A 24,807-nucleotide genomic window follows, 5' to 3' on the forward strand; every position below is an offset into this window, starting at 1 on the left:
TATCCTCTGATTGTCTAATTTTCTAATTTGTAACAGTCAGGCTGCATGCAAAGAGTATGCACTCATGCGCACCATGAGGGTTTGGGGGATCCATAAGACAGCCTGCAACTCACCTACTTCACCCTTACTTACCCTTATAAGTTGTTTAAGTGTTTTCTACTACCTATCACCCGGAGCATGCCCGTATAAAAAAATGTGCATGAACAAATTTGCTCTACTGGCTTGCAGAATTTTCATTCTTATGAATTTTGGAAGCAGTTTTTTACCTACATAAAAAAGAAAATGTGTTTGAAAGTAAAAGCAAATAATAGATTTGATCAATTGAAATTATATTTCCTATGCAAAGATTTGTCTAAGTTAAATCCTTTTTTATAAAAACCCAGCCAAAGCACTATATAATACAGGAGTACAAATGGCTCCTAAAGCAGCCCTTCTGTACACAAAAAAAGAAACAAACATACCCTATTTTTTTTTGTCTTCGAATAGTGAGGTTGGGGAAATGGGAATCTTTGCACAATGTGTTTTACCTAAATACATGGTAGGAGGTGATGAATCCATTTGGTTTCAAAGGGGGTGTCCAGGAGATCTCCAGGACTTTAGCTCCAGCGGCTTTTACGGTGGGTGGTGGCAATCTTTCAGGTGTAGTCTCTAACGTGCGAACATAGCCCCTGTCGCCTATTCCACACCCTCCTATGAGCAGAGAAACAGATAATGAAACTTAAAGTCATTAAAACACTGAGAGGAAATACGTTTTCAAGTTTTCCCTTTCATTTATGACTTCCACAACACACCATTTCCAAAGGCTTTCGCCTTAGAAGATGGTTGCGCTTTGCTTTAGAATTTTGCATTGCCCTCAACAGAATAATGGGTAACACTTTATATTAAGATTCCTTAACAAGCTTTGTTAACACATTAACAAGCATTTTAAATGAATTTATAGGGTGTTAGTAAGACATTTATTAGTACAATAAGTCTAATAAGGTTAATTAAATTACTTAGTTAACACATTTACAAGCATTATTATTAGGATGTTTTTAAGATGCTAATGATGCATTTACTGATATTATAGGTGCCTAACAAATGTGTCAGTGTTAATAAGCTTAATACGATTTATTAACAGCCTTTGTTAACAAATTAAGAAGTATTATTATTGTTTGGGGTTCTAGTAAGATATTTATTAGCAATATAGATACCTGACACAAGCCTAAGTGTTCATAGGCTTAATAAGTTTTATTAACTAACTTAACAAATTAATAGGCTTTATTAATGTGTCAGATGCTGGTAAGATATTTATTAGCATTATAGATGTCTTGCAAACACCTGAAAGTGTTAATAAGATTTATTAACATCTAAAGTCAGACCATTGTCTTCTAAATCCATATTACTAAACTGCTTATAAGCTTTACAAATGTATTAATTAACTTCGTTAATAGTTTATTAATTGTTTTGCAGCACCCCATCTAATAAAGTGTGGACGTTTTTTAGCACAAACAACCATAAAGCATAAAGATTGTAAAAAGAACTTTATGACATTAAAACAGACTAAACATACACAAATCGTTCTGTAAAAGATATATAATAATTTAATTCAGACAAATACATTTTTTTAAAAACATATATATATATACTGGTGTTGGATGACTAGCATCATAGCTAAAAAGGATAAAATATTAGCATCTATCCTGAGTGAAACATTCATTGCAAATCCCATCACCAGGAGACAGTTCTCTGTATTCAATGCCAACTGGATTCAACCACTGTTGCCTTGCTTCAAAGTTCACAAGAAAGTTGCACAAGCCAGTAATTTTTGAAGAACGAAGACAATAAACCTACAGGAGCCATGCTAAAGCTAACATGCTAACGACCGACCGGTACAGAATCAAAGATGGGCGGGGCTTTTTTCGTCACCTGTGTGAAAGCAAAGTCTAAGAGACCATTCAATTGGCTGAAAGCGAGCACGCCTGTTTTGCTGAGGAGTTTGATTGACAGATTCATTAGCCAATGGTGACATTAGTTGACCTGCCTGTGCATCAAAGATGGGCAGGTTAGCGTGTTAGCTTTAGCATGGCTCCTGTAGGTTTATTGTCTTCGTTCTTCAAAAATGACTGGCTTTTGCAACTTTCTTGTGGACTTTGAAGCAAGGCAACAGTGGTTGAATGCAGTTGGCATTGAATGCAGAGAATTGTCTGCTGGTGATGGGATTTGCAATGAATGTTTCACTCAGGATAGATGCTAATATTTTATCCTTATTAGCTATGATGCTAGTCATCCAACACCAGTATATATGTTTTTTAAAAAAAATGTATTTGTCTGAATTAAATTATTATATATCTTTTACAGAACGATTTGTGTATGTTTAGTCTGTTTTAATGTCATAAAATTCTTTTTACAATCTTTATGCTTTATGGTTGTGCTAAAAAACGTCCACACTTTAGATGGGGTGCTGCAAAACAATTAATAAACTATTAACAAAGTTAATTAATACATTTGTAAAGCTTATAATCAGTTAAGTAATATGGATTTAGAAGACAATGGTCTGACTTTAGATGTTAATAAATCTTATTAACACTTTCAGGTATTTGCAAGACATCTATAATGCTAATAATTATCTTACTAGCATCTGACACATTAATGAAGCCTATTAATTTGTTACGTTAGTTAACAAAACTTATTAAGCCTATGGACACTTAGGCTTGTGTCAGGCATCTATAATGCTAATAAATATCTTACTAGAACCCCAAACAATAATAATACTTCTTAATTTGTTAACAAAGGTTGTTAATAAATCTTATTAAGCTTATTAACACTGACACATTTGTTAGGCACCTATAATGTCAGTAAATGCATCATTAGCATCTTAAAAACATCCTAATAATAATGCTTGTAAATGTGTTAACTAAGTAATTTAATAAACCTTATTAGATGTATTGTACTAATAAATGTCTAACTAACACCCTATAAATTCATTTATAATGCTTGTTAATGTGTTAACAACGCTTGTTAAGGAATCTTAATATAAAGTGTTACCGAATAAGGTTATTATTTGTATGTATAAATGATCACATGATCAACACCATTTGTCTCTGATCAAATGGAAATAGAGTAAAAATGTTAAGATTGCAATATACCTTTTGTCAGTTTGATTAAATTAAAACAAAACTTTTGAGGCTTCACTTTTCTTTTACTGCTATAGTTACACGCTCTGAGGTTTTGTGAATGTGTCAGAGAGCAAAGTCTGTGCTGTTATTTATGCCGAAACAATTATTACTCAAAGTTTGCGACAGGTTTTTTCTTCGTAATCATTCTACAACCGATGAGTCCTGAAGCCATACTCACCACTCTGACAAGCTTGCACTCTTACACTGTAAACGGTGAAAGGATCGAGGGCCGACACGGAGAGCTGCTGGTGCTGCCCGCCATGAAATGTTATGGCCTTGCGACTTCCAGCATTGAAAAGGATGTTGTAGTATACAGGTTCAGTGTTGTTAAAGTGAGCTGTAGAATGAGATATTTTATAGTTAAAGGACTTATACCTATGAGTTATGACTTCACAACAAAAGAATGTCATTTCATGTTGGTAAAACAACCTGACCAACAAAACAACTGATGTACACACAATTGTCATCAGTTTCTCATATGCAAACGCATGATTGGTCCAATTTCTATTATAAAATCATCAATGTTTGTGGCATGAGAAAAATCCTGTCAAGAAACTGTAGGCCCATCTTTTTATATTGATATATTTATATTTGTATTTGTTGTTTTTGGTTTAAGGTTGTCTCATTTTAACATACAGATCTGCACACAGTGTTGGTAAGTTTGACAGTTAGAGCTGTATTGAAAAAGTTGAGTTGTGTGGCGCTTTGGACCGGGTCTCTTAACTGGATAAATACACACAAATGTATAAATACAGACAGGACTCAGACACACACACACCCACCCTAGACTTTGTTAATATTCTCACCGGAGGTTTTTCCATAATTCAGGCCAACTGTATTGTGATGGGTTATTCAACATTCATGAACTCTAGATATCTTGAAAATGAACTGATTACCAGACAAATGAAAGACTTCAATTATTCAACCCCCAACTCACATATGCACACATGCACCTAAACACACACACCTTGTGACATCACAACAGAGAGCTTTTTATGTGGATGGACAGCACATTGGCGTACTCTACGTATTTATCGTTTTACACACACACATGCCAATATGCCACAGAGATTTAAGGATACTTTGATGTTTACCTTCTTATATTTATTAACTAATATGTTCTGTTACTATTCTATGCTTCTAGTGAATGAAACCTCAATTAAAAATGCCGACATTCAGTCTTGTATAAATGAAGAAGCACAAATGCAGCACCTTTGCTGTCACTGAAACACACACATACACACACACCGACACACACACACACACAATTGCAGCATTGGAGGAATTGATCTTTGACTCAGGAGCCATGACTAAATGTGTTTTTAATTCCCACACGCCAGTACTTGACAGTAAGTGTAAGCACGTGAAAAAAACATACACACAGATCGACACACTGCATGAAAGTCATGCACACACACACTCACACATGTACACACACACACACACACAAGATGAAAACACTCCAGACTGTGGGCTCAGGGAGTTAACCAAGCGTGAGAACCCAGCCGATATTTCCTCACCTTTAAAATCAACCCATAATGACGATAGAATAGGCCTGCCTATGGAAATATCTCAAAATGATGCAAACACAAACATATACACACACACGCACACACACACACAAATGCACAAGTACAAAGAGGCATACATAAACACAGACACAAATATACAGAAATAAGAGACACACAAAACAAAGTGAAGTGTCTTTGCTACTTGGCTCTTTAAGCAGTTTCTGAGATGGGAAATCAGCTTAATGAGAGGGTAATAGTCAATGATAGATGGGTTAGGGCAGACAATCACTGCCCCATAAGCATGAAACCCATCTCCAAGTGCATGCTCATGTATGCCTGTGTTTGTGTTTAGGTCTTGAGAGGCCAGAAGGTGAATGTAAAACTACTCAGGGTTTTTGTCTCTGTACGACCCCTTTTTCTCCGTTTGATTTCCATAAATAGCTGCCTAAATAACCTTTAAAAGAACAGAAAGCCTTGAAAATAATTCAAATATGTGAATAATGTAAAAAAAAAGTAAAAAAATAAACTTCATCTATGCATTCCATTTTTGCCTTAAGGTCAAAATGACTCCATGTTATTTGTTTTCTATTGATTAATCCTACTTTTCTTTAAGAAAAAGAGGTTTGTTATTTTTTGTGAAAAAAAGTAAAATTGTTAAATAATCATTTTAACATTTACTCACCAGGAGGGGACCAGGTAAGAGAGATGGAGAAGGGGCCCAACGCAGTCACTCTGTGGGGGGGTGGGATCCCCGTGGGACAGGATGCGGGTGTTTGTACGGCATATTTGTCACTCACTCCTGTGCCCCCTCCTGTAACAGCCTCTAGCTCGTAAAAGTACCTGAAGAGTTCAAATAAAAAGGAAATCATAATCACTGGTCATGTTCAAGCACATTGATTAAAAAATGTTATTTTTTAATTTTCTAATCATAAAACTAAAAGGGAAGTAGGTGTAATAGAGAAAAATGTGTTTTAATGTCACAAATTAAAAGAAAAACAAACAAATCCATTGCATAAGAGTAAGCAGAAAAATCCTAATTGCTTGAGATCAGGCTTCAGCTTCTGTTAGATCAAATTTCCGATTTTCCTCTCTGGCATCGTCTAAGAAGACTTTTTGTGCCAAAAGATCAGCTTGTAACCCTTGTGCTATCCTAGGCACTTTAACATTGGGCGTTGGGTCATCTAGACCCACTAGACAGTGCGCTGAACCTTTTTTCTTCAATGTTTTGTGAACCTCACTGGTGTCCATGGATAACATGAAATCTTTCCACCTTTATCCACCTTTGTCATGGTAGGGAGAACACGTCAATGTAAGGGTGGGGTCATCTAAGATAGCACAAGGGTTAAATAGATGTGGTCACATCTGGCGATGATGACCTGCTCAGTGTGATCAGTAGAAGCTGTCTTTCATCTTCTTAGCAGTGAGTTCGGTGCTACAATGAGCGGGCCACACGCTCCCTGCTCCGCTCCATTTTGATGCATCCACTTGCAGACAAATAGATCCATGAACATCTTCTTTTTCCTTGTCTGAGCTGGAATCTGGCTCAAACTGGATAGATCTGATGTTGCTCACTATTTTTGTGGCACTGGTAATGTTAATGCTGGGGTTGTGAGGGGCTGTGACCTAGCGGGAAAGAGTGTAAACAAAGGGATGATGGGAAATGAAGACAGGCTTACTCTGCAATAACAGGTTAACCACAACTCAGAGGTGAATATCTGATGAACTACTGCAGCTCTGCAGAAACTAAGTCCTAGAAAACCACACAGGTTTCTTTTTCTATTGGCTATAAACGGCATAATCATAATTTAAAAAAACACTGGGAACGCTCTAACAATAGATCAATAGTTGATGATTGGAGTGGAACTTTAACTGCTACGGAGTAAATCTGGGGGTGCTTTTTGTTGGTAAATAGACTACTAGTAGTTGTGTTTACAGTAAATGTACCAAAGGACATCATTATGCACTTTTAAACATCTGACCATTTATAATCTATTCTTTTTCCAAACCTGCCTATTTCTGTTGAGGGTCAAAAGGATGCTGGAGCCAACCCATCAACAGTCGGACGAAGGCGGGGTACACCCTGGACAGCTCGCCAGTCCATCACAGTGACCATTTATCAGTTTTTCCAAATCAAAGCAGGGAGCATATTTCATTATTTGTCCCCGACAGTCTTTCTTTTTCATAAGTCTCACTGCCTGTCTAGACTCGCTGCACTTCTCTCGCTCATGACATCATAAGATAGATTTTCCATTTAAGAGCATGTGGCTGGCTGGTGCTAAAGCTTACATTAACTGTGTAAGTGGGCCACCATTTAACATTAAAAGCTTTTAATTTGCTATAAACTCCGGGACACATGCATTAATAGGCGTTGATGTTGGGTTATTGTTCCCTGTGCTGAGTGTTTTAAACAGGAGGCCATTAGAGCTTCTGCGCTGGGTTAGATCACACTCACGGAAACATATTAAAGGCAGTCATACGTTATGCTCATAGACTAGTATGGGGTGACATGGGACAAATATAAATAAAGGCGAGTTGGAAGACACAACAACTGAAAGGGGACAGAAAAACAGAGGGTATGAACCCAGCCTGTGAAGAAACGACTGCGATGAAGGATTTTATCAAGGTACACGGTTTCAGGGAGCGAACCAAGTCCAGCACTTCATCACAGGAAGACGTTTACTTAAATATAAACACCACCTTGGGATGTCAAAACTTAAATTGTGTGTGTGTTAGGTAATTGTGAAGGGAAGTGTTTGCATCTGTTTGGCGGTGGATGTGCTCGTCTGTGTGTGTGTGTGTGCGCGCGCGCGAGTGTGTCCTGCGGGGCCAGCCAGAGGGAATAGGTTAATTCTCTCGTCATCTTAGACACTTCCTGGGCTACTGAAGCAAAGTGACAGCTAATCAACATTGTCATAAATAATCAATGGCCACTTTGAGCAGTCACGTGCACTCTCACACGCGCACACACAAAGCAGTGGCAGGGCGTGCACTGGCAGGCGCATACACGAGCCCGCCTGGATAATGGGGCCGGTGCTCCCTGTGTAATTCTTGGTGCAGGGCAAAATTGAGAAAAGAAGGGAGGTAAGAGAGAAGGGACAGGACAGAGGGGGGGCGGTTAGAGGAAAGTGAAGTGAATTGAGGAGCGATGAGGCTTTGGACAGGAATGCCTTCTGGCAGACTATCTGGAATTATGGAAAATTAAACGTCACACACATGCAGTCCCATCTCCTTCCTTTCCTTCTTTCACTTTCCCCCACATGCAAAAGGTGTGCGTGTTTGGGAGGGTTAACCTAAAAACCTGCACTTTTAATTCCTGAGATATATTTTCAGAACTGAATGAAAAACAAAAAGGCACCCGTGAGGTTTTCTTGAAAAAAAAAAGCAGATTATAAAAGTTTAAATAAAAGTAAACATAAATAAAATCTATGCTCCGTTGCAGTCTGTAAGCAAAGGGAAATCAGATTTGTGATTTTAATTTGCGTGCATGGGACTGTCTGCGTCTACATTAAATATTTGCCCATTAAATGACACAAACAGACAAGTGCGGTTTTCATCCCCCAAAAGAGACATAGATGAGATGATAGCAATGTTTTAAAACAACTCCACCCAAGCATAGACATTAACTCTATGCACAAATATGAAGCATTGAACGTGATCCATGTACTCCAGGAGAAGTGTCTGTGTGACTTTAACACATGCATGAAGGTTTCACATGTTTGTTCTCCTCTGTGAGTACATGCGAGGCTCTACCTGCGTTTTGGCTCCAGTCCAGTGTCGGTGTAATTCTGGTCACGCCGGGCTCCCGTAAAAACAGTGAGACCATCTCGGATCAGCCTGTACTGGGAGATGAGTCCATTAGGTTGAGACGGCTGATCCCAGTACAGCTCCACTGCGGACGTATTTATTATCAGGTGCCTCGGCTTCGACCACACACCTGCAGGAAAGATTATAGAAAGAAAATTTGAATGCCCTGCTTTAATTAAAACCAACTTTAAAGGAGATTTGAAGTCTCTGTTTTGATTGCAAACAACAAAACAACAACAAAGTTAAAATATATCTGAGGAGAAGTTGAAATAAAAAAGTATAGAACACACGGAACAGTACGAAATGTGTAAAAGGCATATACAAAACATTTGAAAGAAAAATTATATTGAATTCCATAAAAAATAAACCCTAAAGTAATTTTTATCAAAAGGAAATATTTCCTTTTCTTAAAAGGATGAATTTACAAAATGTAAAATACAAATATGTTTCTTTATCTTAGGATTATATTAAAAAAAAAAAAAACTTGTAATTTGCATTAAAAAAAAACTTTTCAAATGTATTAAACACAAAATATACTTTGTTATAAATACTTAAATTAGTTGTATTTTCTATTAGAAGAATGCACCTACACAGCCAAAATGTGCAGGTGTGTGTTTGTGTGTGCATACCGGCAGGTTTGGCTTGCAAGGTGAGTCCTGTTGATGGTTGACTGACTCCACAGCCAACAGCTGTACAGGCTACCAGCACAAAACTGTAGTTTGTATATGGCTGCAAGCCTGTAACCCACAAACCAGAGACACATATGTCACATCCAAGTCGGTTGCTTTGTTTAATAACCAATGTGTAGTTATGGGATCTTTGGAAAAAAAAGAAAAAAAGAAGGAGCTCTGACGTTAAGCTGTGATGGGAAACCCTTACACCTGAAAACATGTAAAATGAGCAAAAAAACCCTACAAAAAATACAAAAAAGTAAATGTTTGTCCTGTCCATGTTATCAGTTTTGGCTCTCTCCATTTCACTCGCCCTCCCTCTGCTTTTTTCCACATTCTCAACGGATGGATCCATATCTGTCTGTGTTAAATTATGCATGCCATAACTCAATAATGAAACGACGTAAAGATGTGCAGCCGTGGAACTGACATGGGATAGGACCGGTCCAACGCTGTAATGTCATCAGCTTTTGATCTATGATAATTATGATACCTCTGTATGCGTTTAGGCTGCAGTGTCCATACATGATTTATTTATAGGCACCCGTTCCACCAACTAAAAGACATCACACAGCGAACTGACTGGTCCTTTAAGTAAAGCCACCAAAGATCAGCTTTTATGCTAAATTTCAAATACCAGATGATACTTCAAAAACAGAATTTTCTTCTATTGTTTTTGAATATTGGAAAACGGATTTTACATCACATATACCTTCTTTTAATATGGAGTGGATGCCTCAAGATGAGAGCTAATCATTGGGGCTGCCATGAGGATATTTTATGGTCATTCACTTAACTGACAGCCTGCAACAGCTTGCAAATCAAATTCAAAGGAGAAAAAAAGGATAGGACTCAACAACATTATTTCAAAAGCATGACTGCATAAAATAGAGTGTTCAGTCCTTTATTCCACACAGTTTTAGATGAAATGGTACATATCTGATTTTAAAAAACATTTTTTTCCATAAATGTTGCCACATGATAAATAATCATTGTTTTTTTCATTTAATTATGGTCATTTTTATTATTTATGTTTTAATATTATATTTAGCATGATAAATAGTTAAAGATCTTGAGGTATTTCAAAATTTTCATTTTTTATAATGCTTTATTTTGGTAACTAATATGTAAAGGTATTAACACCTTGTAAATAAAAAACAAAGTGTATCAGCTGTAAACAATGTTTTGATGCAAAACATTAATACAATCATCTATAGCTGTTTTTAACTAGGAATGTAAAAGAGCAGTGAAACGAGAAGGCGGACTGAGGTGAGCGGCACGGCTGCTATGTGCAAGGTGATATCCAACTTGTGTTGAGTACATACAGCGGAGAAAATGCACACCAATCCACATGCATGTGTGTGCAAGTTCGCACATATGCAGTGACTAATGCACAACGGAGTGCTTCATCGCTTCTTCTTCACGTCTCTTTCTCCTGCTTAGCCTGCTTAACATGCCTCAGCGCCTGCAAAGCTTAACTCAATCTCTGATCAATGTGTCTGTGTGCAAATGTTCTCACAATGCTACCCTCTGTTTGGGTTAAATAAAGGAAATCTGCCAGCCATACGAAAGTACTAGGGTTGAAGTGTAAGGCTCTGTTTAACTGTGCAACTAAGCATGGGTACGTGTTATTGTATCTGTGTGCGTGTGTGTTGTCTGCATTTGTAAATCTACGCTGCAAGTTTCTGTAATTTGCTGCAACACTGAATTAAGGCTGCTTTCTCCATTTCTTTTCCATGCAGGGTGTGGTGGCGTCTCAATTTGAGTCAGAAGGGTGAACAAAATTTAAAACTGGTCAGACTCACAACTTATTCATTTATTTAGGAAAAGAAAAGAGTTTAGATATTTTAAGGTTTATAACAAAACAAACAAAACAAAAAAAGAACAGATGGGGCTGGTTAGTGTCTACATTAGATAATCAAAATTATTTCAAGTGTGACCACTATTAACAGTAAAAGTGAAAGACAGGGAGACTAAATGAACGTCAAACAGCTTTTATGTAAATGTGGCTTTAACCTACAGTTTCCCAAAACATGGACTATAAAATCTTCTCTCTTTAGGGATTGTGAAACTAAAATAAATCAAAAATAAACTACATGTAATGTTTATCCCAAGGTTTGTGAATACACAGATGGCTTCCAATGACCATGAACACTCAGCCTGAAGAGGGCAGTGTTGGACTGCTAGAGGACTAACATCTGTCTGGCCAAGTGCACGGAACAACGGCGTGATCCCGTAGATGTGACTACCTACATGCATGTGCACCTGCAATACACCTTATGTGAACGATTATAGAAAAACTGATTGAAACTAATTTTAATCTCTTCCACAGTCATTGTTAGTATTTTTAAAAACACACATTGGGGGGTTTATGATAGAAGCCCCTTACAGAGATTTATTGAAGCGAGGCTGTAAGTAAAAGCTGCACTCGGTCTGGATCTGTGATGGCGCGTCGTGGGTTTGCAGCTATTGAATAAGCAAAGTGTCAAGAAGAGAAGCTGTTTGTGGGAACAGAACAAACAAGAAGCACTGTCAAAACTGCTGAGCTTTATGTTAGGCATGTGTGTTGCAGATAAAGCATCTGATTTACAAATAAAGGCCTTTCACTGTTGGCATTACATAATGTATTTGCGTAATGGTACACAAATCCAAATCCACACTTGCCAACATATACAGGGAAATAACTAAAAAAAAAAGATTATATAGGTGGAAAGTATATAGAAAAAAAAACAAACAAAAAATTGAATAATTAGGAAATAAGAGATAAACTAAAAGAAATGAAGTAGACACAAATGTGGAGCAAAATTTTGCAAATCATCAAGCACAAAAAAATAAGACATTTTCTTGTTTCTATCTGAATTAAAAAAAAGATGTTTCAAGACAAAGCAAGAAAAGAAGGAAAGAAACAGAGTAAGAAGCAGGACGGAGGAAAGTGAGCTTTGATAACAGCTCTTCTAAATAATTAAGAGTTTGACTTCCTGTGTGTGACTCCCTAATGTAGAGGCTGTCTGGGATGGAATAATAAGATCAGATTCAAACACACCCCCCCCCCCCCCCAACACACACATACACAAAGACAATTTAATCTCATAAAGCAAAATAACCCTTGTCTTTCCAAAATTGCAGTTATCTGTTAGTTCATATGCAAAAAAAATGCTAATAAACAGTTTTGCTTTTTCTTCTCTTTGGTATTTACCAGAATTGCATATCCACAACTTTTCAAAGAACTCACACAATATTTATCTTGTTACGCAATGCTCAGAAGATGCCAGATGTATTTCTCGGTTTGTTCTCGAGTTTGTATTGGTGACACTGTTTGCCTGCTTACATGTAACAAGTGGTAAATGAGTCTGTTGTTGTTGCGCATCAATGTTATATTGAAAAGCAAGACTCACAACGAGGCTCCATTATGTCAAAAATTATCCTTCTGAAGAGAGTTCTTCAAACATATAAATATATTCAGGAAGTGTTAAAAGAAGGCGTCAATTTATAAGTCGAAATTTTCTAACGTCTACATGCCTCTGAATAAGTATAAGTGGATGCTTTAGGGGAAATGCGTTAATAAATAAAAGAACACATTCAATTCCCTGCTGTTCTGAATTAATAATGAGCCTACAAAAGACCAATTAAACACATGATTAATGCCATAATCTATATAATTGCAGGCAATAATTCATTGAGAGTTAATGATAGCAATACTTAAAATTGATTCACATGGGGTCGCTTTATACAGTGGTGCTTAATTCTTTTTATTAAGTTTTTTTTCTTTTTCAAAACTGCTAAAAAATGTTATTTGCAAGTGGGATTTTTCTTAATGCAAAAATAATAAAAACAGGGAACATATACACATAAATAAAGGTACATTTTGTATTTTTAGATTTTGACAGAATAGAACTGTTTATGTTGGAGTATTTTTACAACATTGGGGTAAAATAATAGAAAAAAGTTGCAGCCCCAAACAAAGTATAGTTCTAGAGTCTAGAAAACAATATTTTTATAGTTTTTGTACCAAATTTAATTTCATCATAGGTAGATTTTGTATTTGTTTATTATTTTCTATGGGCCTTAATCATTAAGACATAAAACAAGTGATTTTTAGTTTTTGACTTTAACGGACAGTTTCTTCAGCCTGAGAAGTATTTATCATGTCATATATTTTGTAAGTATTTATCTTAATATCTGACGAAAACAAACAACTCTTTTTGTGTGTCTGAGGTGTCACTTTGAGGGTGTCCCTGCCAGAAACTGGAAATGAAACTAGAAATGTAGTCAAGATAAAAAATGGCATATTAAACATTAAGGATGAAGGAATAGGACAGCAATTATTTCTGCTCATATTTTACTGGAAACACTTAGATTCATTCATCCATCTTTTTATCTGTCCAAGTCCTTACACTGTTTCTTTTCTTGCTTATTCCTGAAAAGCATAAATTTTATGCATCTTTCAGACGTAAATATATTTAATATTTCTGGTCTCTTTTTCCATCCTTTCCTCTCTCTAGGTTGAGCTAACGTCATACTTTTTCCTCTGCAATTATCCAGATGGGGTATTATGAAAGAATAGAAAACAATGATGCCAGATATTTGTCTTTTCCCTGTTGTTTTTTTTATTTTATTTTTATTTTTTCATCAGTAATCCAAGCTACTTATCTCATGTCATCAGGACTGTAGGAATACAGCCGTCTCTGTCTCATCTTGAAAAGTAAAACATACAAGATTTCAAACAAGTTCAGGAAACAATTGTCTGAAATGGCAACCAGCTTTCAGAGACTCACAATCATGTTACATTATGTAAGTGGAAGTAAAGTGAAAAGTCATTGAATGCTTATGTCTCCATTCAAACGCGCTACAATCTGAAAAAATAACATAAAAATAGGATTTTTTCTATTTCCACTTAAGTGATTGTTCTCTTTTAATTTCTTGGATTTAAAAAGACCCCAGGTAAAACGTTGCTTGCATACAATTAAGTGACAAACAGGCCATAAAAAAACAAATAAAATAAATTACTTTTACCAAATGTTACAAAAATGTCTACCGGTACTTAGCCAATCTGTAAAAAGTGGAAGAAAAAAATCCCACAAAAAATATGATCTGGAATTTATGCTCTAAGTTTTTAATAGAACTAAATAAAATGCAGATGTACAATATAATTTCTTAAACATAAAAAAATGCAATAATCAGCTTTTTAGATGTTTGAAGATTCTTAATCATTTATATAACAAGAACAATTTTATTTATAATGTTTTCCTAGAATAAACAAGTTTTAAGTGAGTGTATTTTTAAAGGTCTACAGCAGACATATATACAAGACGATGAAGGGACGGGAGAGGCTGCCTCAGTAGTGGTTTTGGCTGACTGCACATGGTTTTCCAGTGTCTCACTGGGGGACATGAGATTTTCACACACACATGCTGCTTGCTTACACTGGCACTTGAGGCTGGTACAGTATTACAGCACATTACTGTCTCTATTTGGCACCGTCTACTTTGTCTCTTGCCTACTCATATAAACACACATGAATGCAACTTCTGACTACACAAGCCAACCACAGGCACCATGGGAATAGACTACTGGCTACTGGCAAAGCTGGTGCCTGGTCCGAGTCCAAGATGAGAGAGCTGTAAAGGGAAACTGTTTGAGAACTTCCACCTAAAAAGATTTTGAGGCTTTATTTTAGCATTTAACAGAAGTTAAATTTGATTTGGAATGCAATTTTGTTTTACACTGATCTCTGATGGTTTCACAAGAGGGGGAGATTTTTAGAATTCTGATAGTATTTATGAGGAATTTGGCATAATTCATTGTAATTAGAACAACATCCCAAATCACAAATAAAGGGGCCTATAAGTTTGGGTCAACACTTTTATGTGGCAGAGCCACCAATGGCACTAAATCTGTTGAATCTCAAAAATACAATTATGGGATAGGTTAACCTGTTGCTGTTTTATTATACAACTGGATTAAGATTAGTGAACATTCTACCCTAATTTTGAATAAATAACCAAATAGAGAAAGCAGGAAGACAAATGGGTCCTCAAATATTCAGAACTTGAAGAAAAAAAACAAACAATGATGCTGAAAGGACACTTTAAAAGAGAAGATGTGAAAAGAAGACAAAGGAAGCAAAGGTGGGCAGATGACTTGAGGGGGTAATGATGCACATTTCCTACCTTTTACAGTATAATTTTTGGGTCCATCAGTGTGTGTGAACACGGTTCCGATGCCAGTCTGGTTCAGGTGGTAAAGTTGTATGATTCCATTTTGACGAGAAGGCTCAGACCAGCTCAGGCTTAGGGAGGAGGGGCTTAGAGCTTTTACGACTGGAGGCAGCACGCCCTCTGGGACTCCCTGAACTGTCACAGCCATCACCTGGACACATTTAGCAAACACCCTGAAAATGGAAAAGTCCAAGACAGCAAGCAGAAAACAGATGGATTTCTGCTCTAGCTATGTACAAAATGTAGCTCCAGATGTGAAACCTAAAAGAATTAAGTATGACTTCTATGTAGGTTGAAATGTAAAGTCTCTCATCAAATAAAAAATAAAGTAGTTTGAGCACAGTCAAAGTGTTGTATTTGGTTGTACAATACCAAGGATGACCACTCCATTGTAAATTCCACACGTGGTTCCTGTGAGCCTCTGTGAATGCTGGGCGAATGTGGCGCCCACAGAATCACAGGGCAATCTGCTTCTAATGGCAAGAGGGATATCCTGCCTTAATAGACTGTCACTAGCACTTTTACCAGCTGTCCCACATAGTGCTACGCAATTAGAGCACTGCTACAACAACCGAGGAGACACACGGGCAGGAGTGCACAGATAAACACACACAGGTACATACAGGTGAACACACCAATAGAAGCAAAGCAGAGGAAACACAAGACGATAAAGAGATGCATCTGAGGCAAAGGGCCAATCAGGGAGTTCCTCAATGTTAATTCAAACCCAGCGTAAGGACTTCAAATTAAGTAACCCTGAAGTTGACACTTTGGTGGAAAATAACCACTGGTAACTTTTTTTTTTGCACACTGAAATTTTATTAGAACAAAACAAAAATAATTTACACATTTTTGTAAAAAAGTAGGATACTAAAGGTAATTCATTTTTCCTCCGTTCACTGTGCTAAAAGCAGACGCGACAATATATATATATATATACTTTTTTTTAAAAGACCCAAAGGTTATGATGATTATAGATTTGTTTTCTTTAGTTCTGAATGTGGAGAATGATGCCATCACATGCTGAATGCAACCGTCAAAACGTTCTTCAGGCTCTTCAGTTTTCCACAGATACCTGATGATTTATCAGCAACCAGTATTTTGATTCAAAAGACTGGACTGGGTTTTCACAGTTCACTAAAACTTTGAAGACTAGATTTAAAGGCGCACAAAAGTACATTTTCTTAAATTTGCCCAGCAGATGATGCACTTTAAACACAAGAGTTTTGAGTAATCAATTTAAGATAGATCAGACTGCAGATAGATCAGACTGCAGTTTTTGGAAAAGTGTCCATAATTGTTGGTTGGTTGGACAGTGGGAAGAGCGTATAGATAAAAGAGGTTAAGAAAGTAAACCGATAACTGTTGAGGAAAAAAACGGAACTGGAATGTTGAGATCAGGCAAATGACAGGAGACAAATGGCAAAGAACACAGGGCCAAAGGATTGGAAGTCAGAGGAGGACCAATCGCTCTTCTTCCTGCTCTAAGTGACCGACTGTATTACATCAGCACCTTCTGTTGTCACTGCGGGTGTGCACTTGTGTGCGACTGTGTGTGTGCGAGTGAGAGAGAGGTAACTGATGCCAGGTAATTGCAGTGGTGTATTAGGTTAGTTCAAGTTATCCCATAATTGGGACTGTTTGGCCAATTTTCACTGGTGTACAAACTAATACATCTCACTCCTTTTCCACCCTCTACTGGGAGTGTGTGTGTGTGTGCATGTGCTTGTGTGAACATGTACGTGTGTAAGACCTGGACTTAGGCAGAGAAACATGGAAGGCAGGGATCGAGTTTGTAGTGTGGGTGGGTCTGTACACTGGCCTCAGTTAAACAGACAAAAGTTTGCAGTCATGAGCCTCTGAAAGTTTCTCCTCTTCCAAAAAATCAATACAAACCTACATTTTCATACATAAAGAGTCACATCAAAGTTGGGAAAACAAGCCTTCCAAATGACAAAAAGGTTTTCACAATTTTACTTTATTGTTTTGTTATCAAATGTATCAAAAATGGTAAAGAAGACTGAAAATTCCTGCTGGAACACATCAAGAAGTGTAATGACATAAATAAACAAAATAAAAAAAAGTAGGGGATGCAAAGTGCTGATGTACTGTGAACATTCTTTCTATAATAATATAAGCAGCAAAAATTTTTGAATGCTTTGTTGCACATTTGGGTAAAAATGTAGGTTTGATTTTCCCTGACATTAGCATGAGAGCTTGTTCAAAAAACCTATAAATGAACTCAAATAGCAGAGCTTAAAAAATGAATACATAACTATCTATACGCATTTTTATCTGAGACATAATGCAGTTTCATTTTAATTACTGAAAGAATGAAATAACATTAAAAAAACAACACGTTTTTTCAAAAACAAACCAAACATTTTTTGTTCCTGAAATAATATCAGTTTTTCTTTTATTTAATAAAGTTAGGGTTAATTTATATAAAAATATGCACTTATTAATTGGAAAATATCCTGCTATTTAGGCTTTTTAGATTTATTACAGAGAAAGACACATGGAACAACTTTTTTTTTAGATCAACCCTTTCCAAAAACATTAAGTTATAGTAAAACTGTTTTCACGTAATGCATGTAGGCACTTCATTTCACCATTTTAACAAAATATGTCTACGTCTTGCTGTCCCTGAAGTCTTTGCATTTGAAAAATAAATTGTCATTTAAAAATGTATTCAATTGGCTTTAAATCAATTTGAATGTTCATCCCTCTCAACCAGAAAATGTTATTGTATGAGAGCCACTACCACAGACATGTGCTCTCCAAAACCAGAGTCCTGAATGTGGCGAGTGTTCACGTTGTACGGATATATCTTTTATAGGTAACTTGTACACTATTCCCTCACCGTATGGCATATCACCTGTCGAGTTCTTGTTGTTTTTTTTTTTTTGTGAAATTGTGTACGTTTCTTATTCTTTTTTAGGAGCGCAGTGCATCCTGATTGACTGCTGACCTTGTCAATCAATCTCTTCTTTGCCGTGTCTCCGATGCAGAATGTGTTCAGGCTGTAAAATCTTCTCAAATCTTTGATACCGAGAAGACCCCTGTTTTCATTCTATAAAAAACTGAACAAAATTTTCTGCAAATGTTTAAACTTTGAGAATTTAAAATAGAGAGAAAAGTGTATAAAGTGTGATCCTGTGATCTGTGATCCTACTTTGTGTTCTCATCTACCGTGGGTTAATTCTAGAACATAACCTCCACAGTAAATGAGGGAACACTGTAATGACAGCAATCTCACTAGGTTATAGAAAAAAACATAACTCTGTAATGAGCTGGCCTATACCTTCAATATCTTCGATTGTGAAATTCAAAGTTAAATGGAGTAAAAAAAACAAAAGCGCTACAAACTTCAAGGCATCAGAAAGTGTGTCATTGCATCATCTTTTATATGTTAATCAAGCAGTCTTACCTTTGTGCTGTCAGTACAACCTGCTCGATTACAGGCCCTCAGCTGGTAACCATACTCCTGAAAAGGCCTGACCCCACCAACATCAGTAAAACTGCTTTCATCTCCACGGTAACGTTCTTGTCCATCCCTCAGTATAACATAATGAGTGATCCGCCCTATAAAGGAAACTGCAATTGTTGCTACTCATTTGAAAATGTTTCTAGCATTCATTTATCGGATTAATTTCAATCCAGTGCTCCAATGTTTGCAAAGATACAACTTTCATGTTTTAAGGACATACAAACCGTTGGGTCTGGCAGGAGCTTGCCATTTTAACTGGATAATGTCGTCTCGTTCTCCTAGGCGACTCCAGCGGGGTGGGGCCACACCCCAGGGTTTGTCTTCACTGGTTGTCACTGCTGTAGTGTTGCTGGAGCTCCAGCCAAAGCTGTTCCAACCGCTAACTCTATACTCGTATACAGTGAAGGGCTCCAAATCAGAATCTATATCAAAACAGGAAAAAAGTACACATGTATTCCCTTAAAGAATGCACCACTCAAAATGTTGTTCCAATTAAAAAGAGAAACAAGAGAACTAAATATTACAGAACTACATATTTTTTGGTCAGGGCTCCTTCTGGTAAGTCAAAATTTTGAATTTTATTCTCAAAAGTTTAATGGTTACAAAAAACAGAGTTGTGTTGCAAAGATTTATTCGTTTTTTAAAAACTGCACAACAAAAACCAAAAGTATGTAAACTCTCCTTAACTATGCAAATTGCAAAAACCAAAAAGGCCTTTGTCTAACGTTTCTGACAGAAAAACGCATCATGCTGAGATTTTTTACACTGATGATCTAAAAGAGCAAATAAAAAAAAACTATGCCACAAATTTGGTTCACATAACAGTTTTACACGTTATTTTCTGCTGAAGATTGTGGTATGTTAAAAACTACTGCCATTAGCAAACAACGCAAAACAAAAACAAGGATTTTGTCCATAAAACTAAAATAAAAAATAAAACATGTAATTCCTTTCTTTGATTATTTGATTATTGATAACGAATCTCACTTTACATTTTTTTACAAAAATATGTGAGAATGGAAGATATTTGTTACTGTTATGTATTTAATAATAACAGTTAAAATGTTGACAATTAGGTTTTCTTTCCTTGTTTTGGTAATGCAAAAAAAAGCTACATGTCTCATCAGGTGCTAATTTAAGACACATGAATAAAGACTGAATACAAATGGCTTTACTGGAAAAATTGCAATGAGAATACCGTTCTTCTTCAAAACAAACATATTTTCTTTAAGGTAAGAAAAGTCTTTTGAAGAAATGTTTTAAGGATAAATTGCAGAATAGACTGTCAAAATAAGAAGCATGAAGATGTCAGGGATGTAGTTAAACCTGAACCTCCAATAGACACCATAAACCTCAGTGGTTTTGGGCAAATTAGACAATACGGCCATCCTGATCCCGCATTTCATCATCTCCCACTCAATCATTACTTCAAATTATGAGGTTAGTGAGCTATTTTTTCCACACACATTCCAGTTGTGATTTAATAAATTTTTCTCTGGCAGAGCAGTAATCGTTTTTTTAAATACATACATGTACATGTAACAGCCTCCAAATGAAAGATAAAGGCTCTCTTTTATAAAAGCCTATGTAGACCTTATCCAAGTTGATGGGTGTGATCCCTCTTTGTGCTTTTTCCCTCTCAGCAGCATAGTATGATCAGTTTTAGTGTACGTGTGCATGAGAAACATCTGGTGTACGGTGGGTGTCGACAGCTTTATGTGCGTCTGCCCAGATGGTGTCACAGCATCACCAAGAAAGTCTTATCTTTCCCACCTTGTGCCAGACTCTAAGTAATCAAGCGCATACGCAGAAGTAGAAAAGCACACCCACACAGAAACTCACTAAATGTAAACATACACCAAATATTCCGTATACCCCCCCAAAAAAAAAGATTTATTTTTTGCTAAATAAACTATTCAAGTTGAACATGTGGTCTCACATTTAAAAACACCCACCTGCTCTTACTCCCACTGGGCTGATAAATTGCAGGGAATAGTGAAATGGCATCTAAATACCCATTTCAAAGTTTTAATGACACGTGGCATCAACTAAGTTAGCTTGTAACAGCTTCTAATATACTCAGCAACAGCTGTCCTGCTGTGTGTCTGTGTGTGTGTTTGTGTGTGTGTTCCAGAATATGTGGAAGCAAATGTGAAGCCCCTCGATTGCTTGGCCAACACATTTAAACGCAGCTTTCTGCCGACTTCCATGTTCACTGAGCCCTGCTATACATCGATGGCTGTTTGGTGTTAGTAGCTCCTCGTCTATCTGTGAAGGACTCTAAAGCATCAGCGCAGTTCAAAGTTAAAGAAAAAAACATAAGAAATTTTAAAACTACCAATTACCAAACGGAAGTAGATTTAACAACACAAAAAAAACATATAGTACATCAATGATAGATGTGTATTTCAGTTCAGGTAAAAGAGATGTTTTATTTTTTAATAAAAGAGCATCTTGAGGGCATTTTTCTTAATGTCTTCCTATTCAAACCAAGGCGTGACCTTACTTCTTAAATACAACCTGCAGAAACTCGGGGATAAACACGGCTGAAGCCAGAAAAATAACTGCTGTGATTTGCTATCAAACAATCAAACATGAATTAATAGTAATACTTAACATTTTCGGACCTGACATCCACATGTGTGGACATCACATTTTAGGTTATATTACCTTAATTCGGCTTACTTAGGGCCCTATCAAAGAGAAATAATAAAAGGCATATCAAAAAAGAGCTCAGGTCTTAAGAGGTGAACATTTTAAAAATATTTTTTGTGTAATTCTACATTGTATTTTGATTCATTCTGCATGCAACTGACAGCGCAATCTTTTGTTTGACAGAGACTTTCAAACCGTCAAACCCCCACTTGGTGCAGTCCGCCCACATTTAGGATTGTATGTGTCACCTAAGGTCAACTTTTAGCCAGTCAAGTAGGCCACAATTCATGGAGCTGAAACAATGGTTGTTCAATTGCATCTACACAGGTCAATGGATGTTTTTTACTGATTTCTTTGCTGTCACACATCTTCTACTTTATATATGTAGTTGTAGGGTTAGATAAGTTAATTCTTCTCTAAGAGTTCTGGTAAATCGCCTGTCCGTCCTGGGGGAGGATCCCTCCTTCATGTAGGCACCCCTGATGTTTCTTCGTTTTTTTAGGAGTTTTTCCTTACCGCGAAGGGGGGTCTAAGGGCAGGGATGCCAGTATAGCTTAGTCAGTTTGTTAGTTCATTTTAGTATTTTCCTATTGAACTCTTTGTATTCATGATCCCTTTGAGTTCATGTTTACTTCGAAGCCCATCGAGACGACTGTTGTTGTGATTTTGGGCTATACAAATAAAATAAAATTGAATTGAATTGAATTCTACCATTGAGTTGTATCTGGAATGGCTGGAAAGGTCACATCTACGTCTATACACCCTTGGAGGAGCAGGAGACAATGGAAACCTCCACACAACTGATTCTAATGGGTTTAAACTTAAGCTCAAACTATATTAAACTGCATATTAAATGACTTTTATTAATGGTATAATTTAAGAGTTGGAACAAAACATTTAAAAAGAGAAATTATAGATATTCTCTTTGAAAAAGTAATTTGAACCACTATTTTTTCCAATTAACCTTGAATGAGGCTGGAAACAGGAATTTTAGCTTACAAAATACAGTTGTGATCTTTAAAGAAGCATTAAACTGAAGACCTACTATAAAGGACAAAATTCTGGCTAAACCTTTTGGCCATGAACAATAGTTGGAAATTGTTATTTACGGATGATTCAAAGTTTTGAAAAAAGGAAAAAAATACCAATAGGAAAACAACACACAAAAACCAAACAGTTGCCCACTGCTTTCACAAACATTCACAGAAATGTATGACTTACCCGTGTATGACTGACTGCTGGCATCACTTCTGTACACCACCTCCTCAGGGGACAGGCAAAGGGTTCCCTCGGATGGCATGTCCTCAGTGCTACTGTATATGTCTGCTATTTTGTAAGTATTATTTCTTTTTGCATGCACTGACAGGCCTGCAGTGCGAGCCTCTTGTATTTTGCTGATAAACGGCGAGTAGGGCATGGATTGTGTGTCAATCAGGACCCATGTGCAGGCAGTCAGAGAAGGATCAAGGTCACAGGAGCCACAGTAAGCTGTGGGTGCTGCAGCAAGAGGACACACAGAGCCCCGCAAACACTGATGCTGCAAAGAGGCGGTGAGGAAGATGAGGGAAACAGAAGGTTTTGTTAGTAGTCACAGGATGTAATCTTCTGAGAAACCCGTTGCATTGCAAACTAAGTGACATCTTTAGAAGTTTCCTGGAGTATTGTCTTGTGTTGTATATTCTCAATTCTCTACTTACCTCTACTGTAAATTGATGCTAAGTGTAGCAATACAGATTGTGTAATGCTGAGTGTGTGTGTGTGTTGAGTGTTTTGAACATGAGCCCTAATGACATCATTAGAGATAATGAGTCCCCACCTTTTGTCCCTGATTGTGTGCGTGTGCATTGTGCATCAATGTGCCATTTCACGCTGAGTTAGCAACACACAAACACCACATGACCCGAGCTGATGAATGGAAGATGGTCTGTTCACCAACTCCTGATGCGGCACAGAGCGAGTTTGAAAGAAAAGTGTGTTAAAAATGGTGTCGAACCCAAACGAAACCCCTGCCCTGCCATTTTGGTTAACATACTTGAACAAAATATCTGCTTTGCAGTGCTTGCTAATCATGCTGCTTCTCTGTGTTTAGAAGCATCTGATAGGGTTTTGACTAAAGAACAGTTTGTGCAGCAGACTTGTAATGAGCCCTTCACTTAAAATTCTTATTTTGTGTTGATTTTAACAGTTTGTTAGAAAAACATTACCCTTGCTGAGTCAGTTTGCTTAACTGGCCTGCAAATGTTGAGATTTTAGATGATTTGAGATGCAGATTTGTGCACAATTTTAAACTTTTTATTGAAGGATTAGATGTGTTCTACCTCCAGTAAACCAACATAGTCTGGATAATCATTTTTAATGAAAAGATTAAAAAACAAATTAAAGATTTAAATAAATCAAAAATACATTGTGAGCAAAAGTTGTGTAAAATAACAGCTGAATCCAAAAAGATGCAGTACATTTAAGTAAGATTTCTATATTTATATACATCACCAATTGAATTTCTGCAGTAAAGACACAAACCTGTATTAACAGGCCAGGTGTGGCGCGGTCAGCACACACATGTTGTTGGGGGTCAAATCCAACCCCACTGCAGCATTCCTCATCCTGATGTATGACCATTGACCCACAGCACTTCAATGTCACTGTGGCATTGCCAGCAGGATGTATTATGGGATATCCGTCATTGCCCGAACAGCAAAGAGAGGTAGAAGAGTTTATGTACTCTGTACCACAGCAGATAAACCCTGAAAGAGAAAGAAAAAGTGTCATTGGCTTTGATAGTTCTTTTTATGTTTACTGTGGATGAAACCGTAAGAAAATCTGCTTTCTTTATGTTAAAAAGTGAAAAAGGGAGTTTCCGAGATCTTAAAAAAGTATTTTTCCAGAAAGAAAAAATCTGCAGTTTTAAGTAACTTACCCTCAAAAAGCTTGATCTCACTTTACTACATATTTGCCAAAGCGGCTCAAAAACCCCCAAAACAAAATCCTTACATTTTCACATCATTAACATTTGTTTATTTCTTTTTTCGTCAAAGATTGTTGTCTTCTTTCCTTTCCTGTTTCCCAATAGACATTTGAAGCATTTCACGTTATACCTGAATACCAGCTTTTCACCACAAATGTAGTTTCTTCCTCACCCCACAATCCAACATAAGAGTAGCAGATTATGTTCCACTACACTTAAGTCCCTTTTTCCATCTCTTCTAACCGATCTGCACAGAAAAAGTATTTATGAAGTGTTGAATATCCTTCTGCATATTTTCTTATCATCCTCATTCATAACAACCTGCCCTCCTCTGT

General features: G+C 36.8%; 1 protein-coding gene across 5 annotated transcripts in view; it reads right to left on the bottom strand.

The window, feature by feature from the left end:
• Nucleotides 1–24,807, bottom strand: part of ush2a (Usher syndrome 2A (autosomal recessive, mild)) — a 190,681-nt gene that overhangs the window by 27,612 nt on the left and 138,262 nt on the right. For all 5 annotated transcript variants that reach the window (XM_078945239.1, XM_023953554.2, XM_078945241.1 and 2 more), the window contains exons 63-72: nt 24,028–24,251; nt 22,729–23,044; nt 19,077–19,274; nt 18,793–18,947; nt 15,315–15,513; nt 9,103–9,210; nt 8,420–8,603; nt 5,352–5,509; nt 3,337–3,495; nt 528–690 (exon numbers count right to left, since the gene is read on the bottom strand). In XM_078945239.1, coding sequence (XP_078801365.1) covers nt 528–690; nt 3,337–3,495; nt 5,352–5,509; nt 8,420–8,603; nt 9,103–9,210; nt 15,315–15,513; nt 18,793–18,947; nt 19,077–19,274; nt 22,729–23,044; nt 24,028–24,251 — 1,864 coding nt within the window. The remainder of the gene's footprint in view (nt 1–527; nt 691–3,336; nt 3,496–5,351; nt 5,510–8,419; nt 8,604–9,102; nt 9,211–15,314; nt 15,514–18,792; nt 18,948–19,076; nt 19,275–22,728; nt 23,045–24,027; nt 24,252–24,807) is intronic.

This window comes from Oryzias latipes, chromosome 3 (assembly GCF_053564925.1).
Source record: "Oryzias latipes strain Hd-rR chromosome 3, Olatipes_Hd-rR_3.1".
NCBI classification, from domain to species: domain Eukaryota; kingdom Metazoa; phylum Chordata; class Actinopteri; order Beloniformes; family Adrianichthyidae; genus Oryzias; species Oryzias latipes.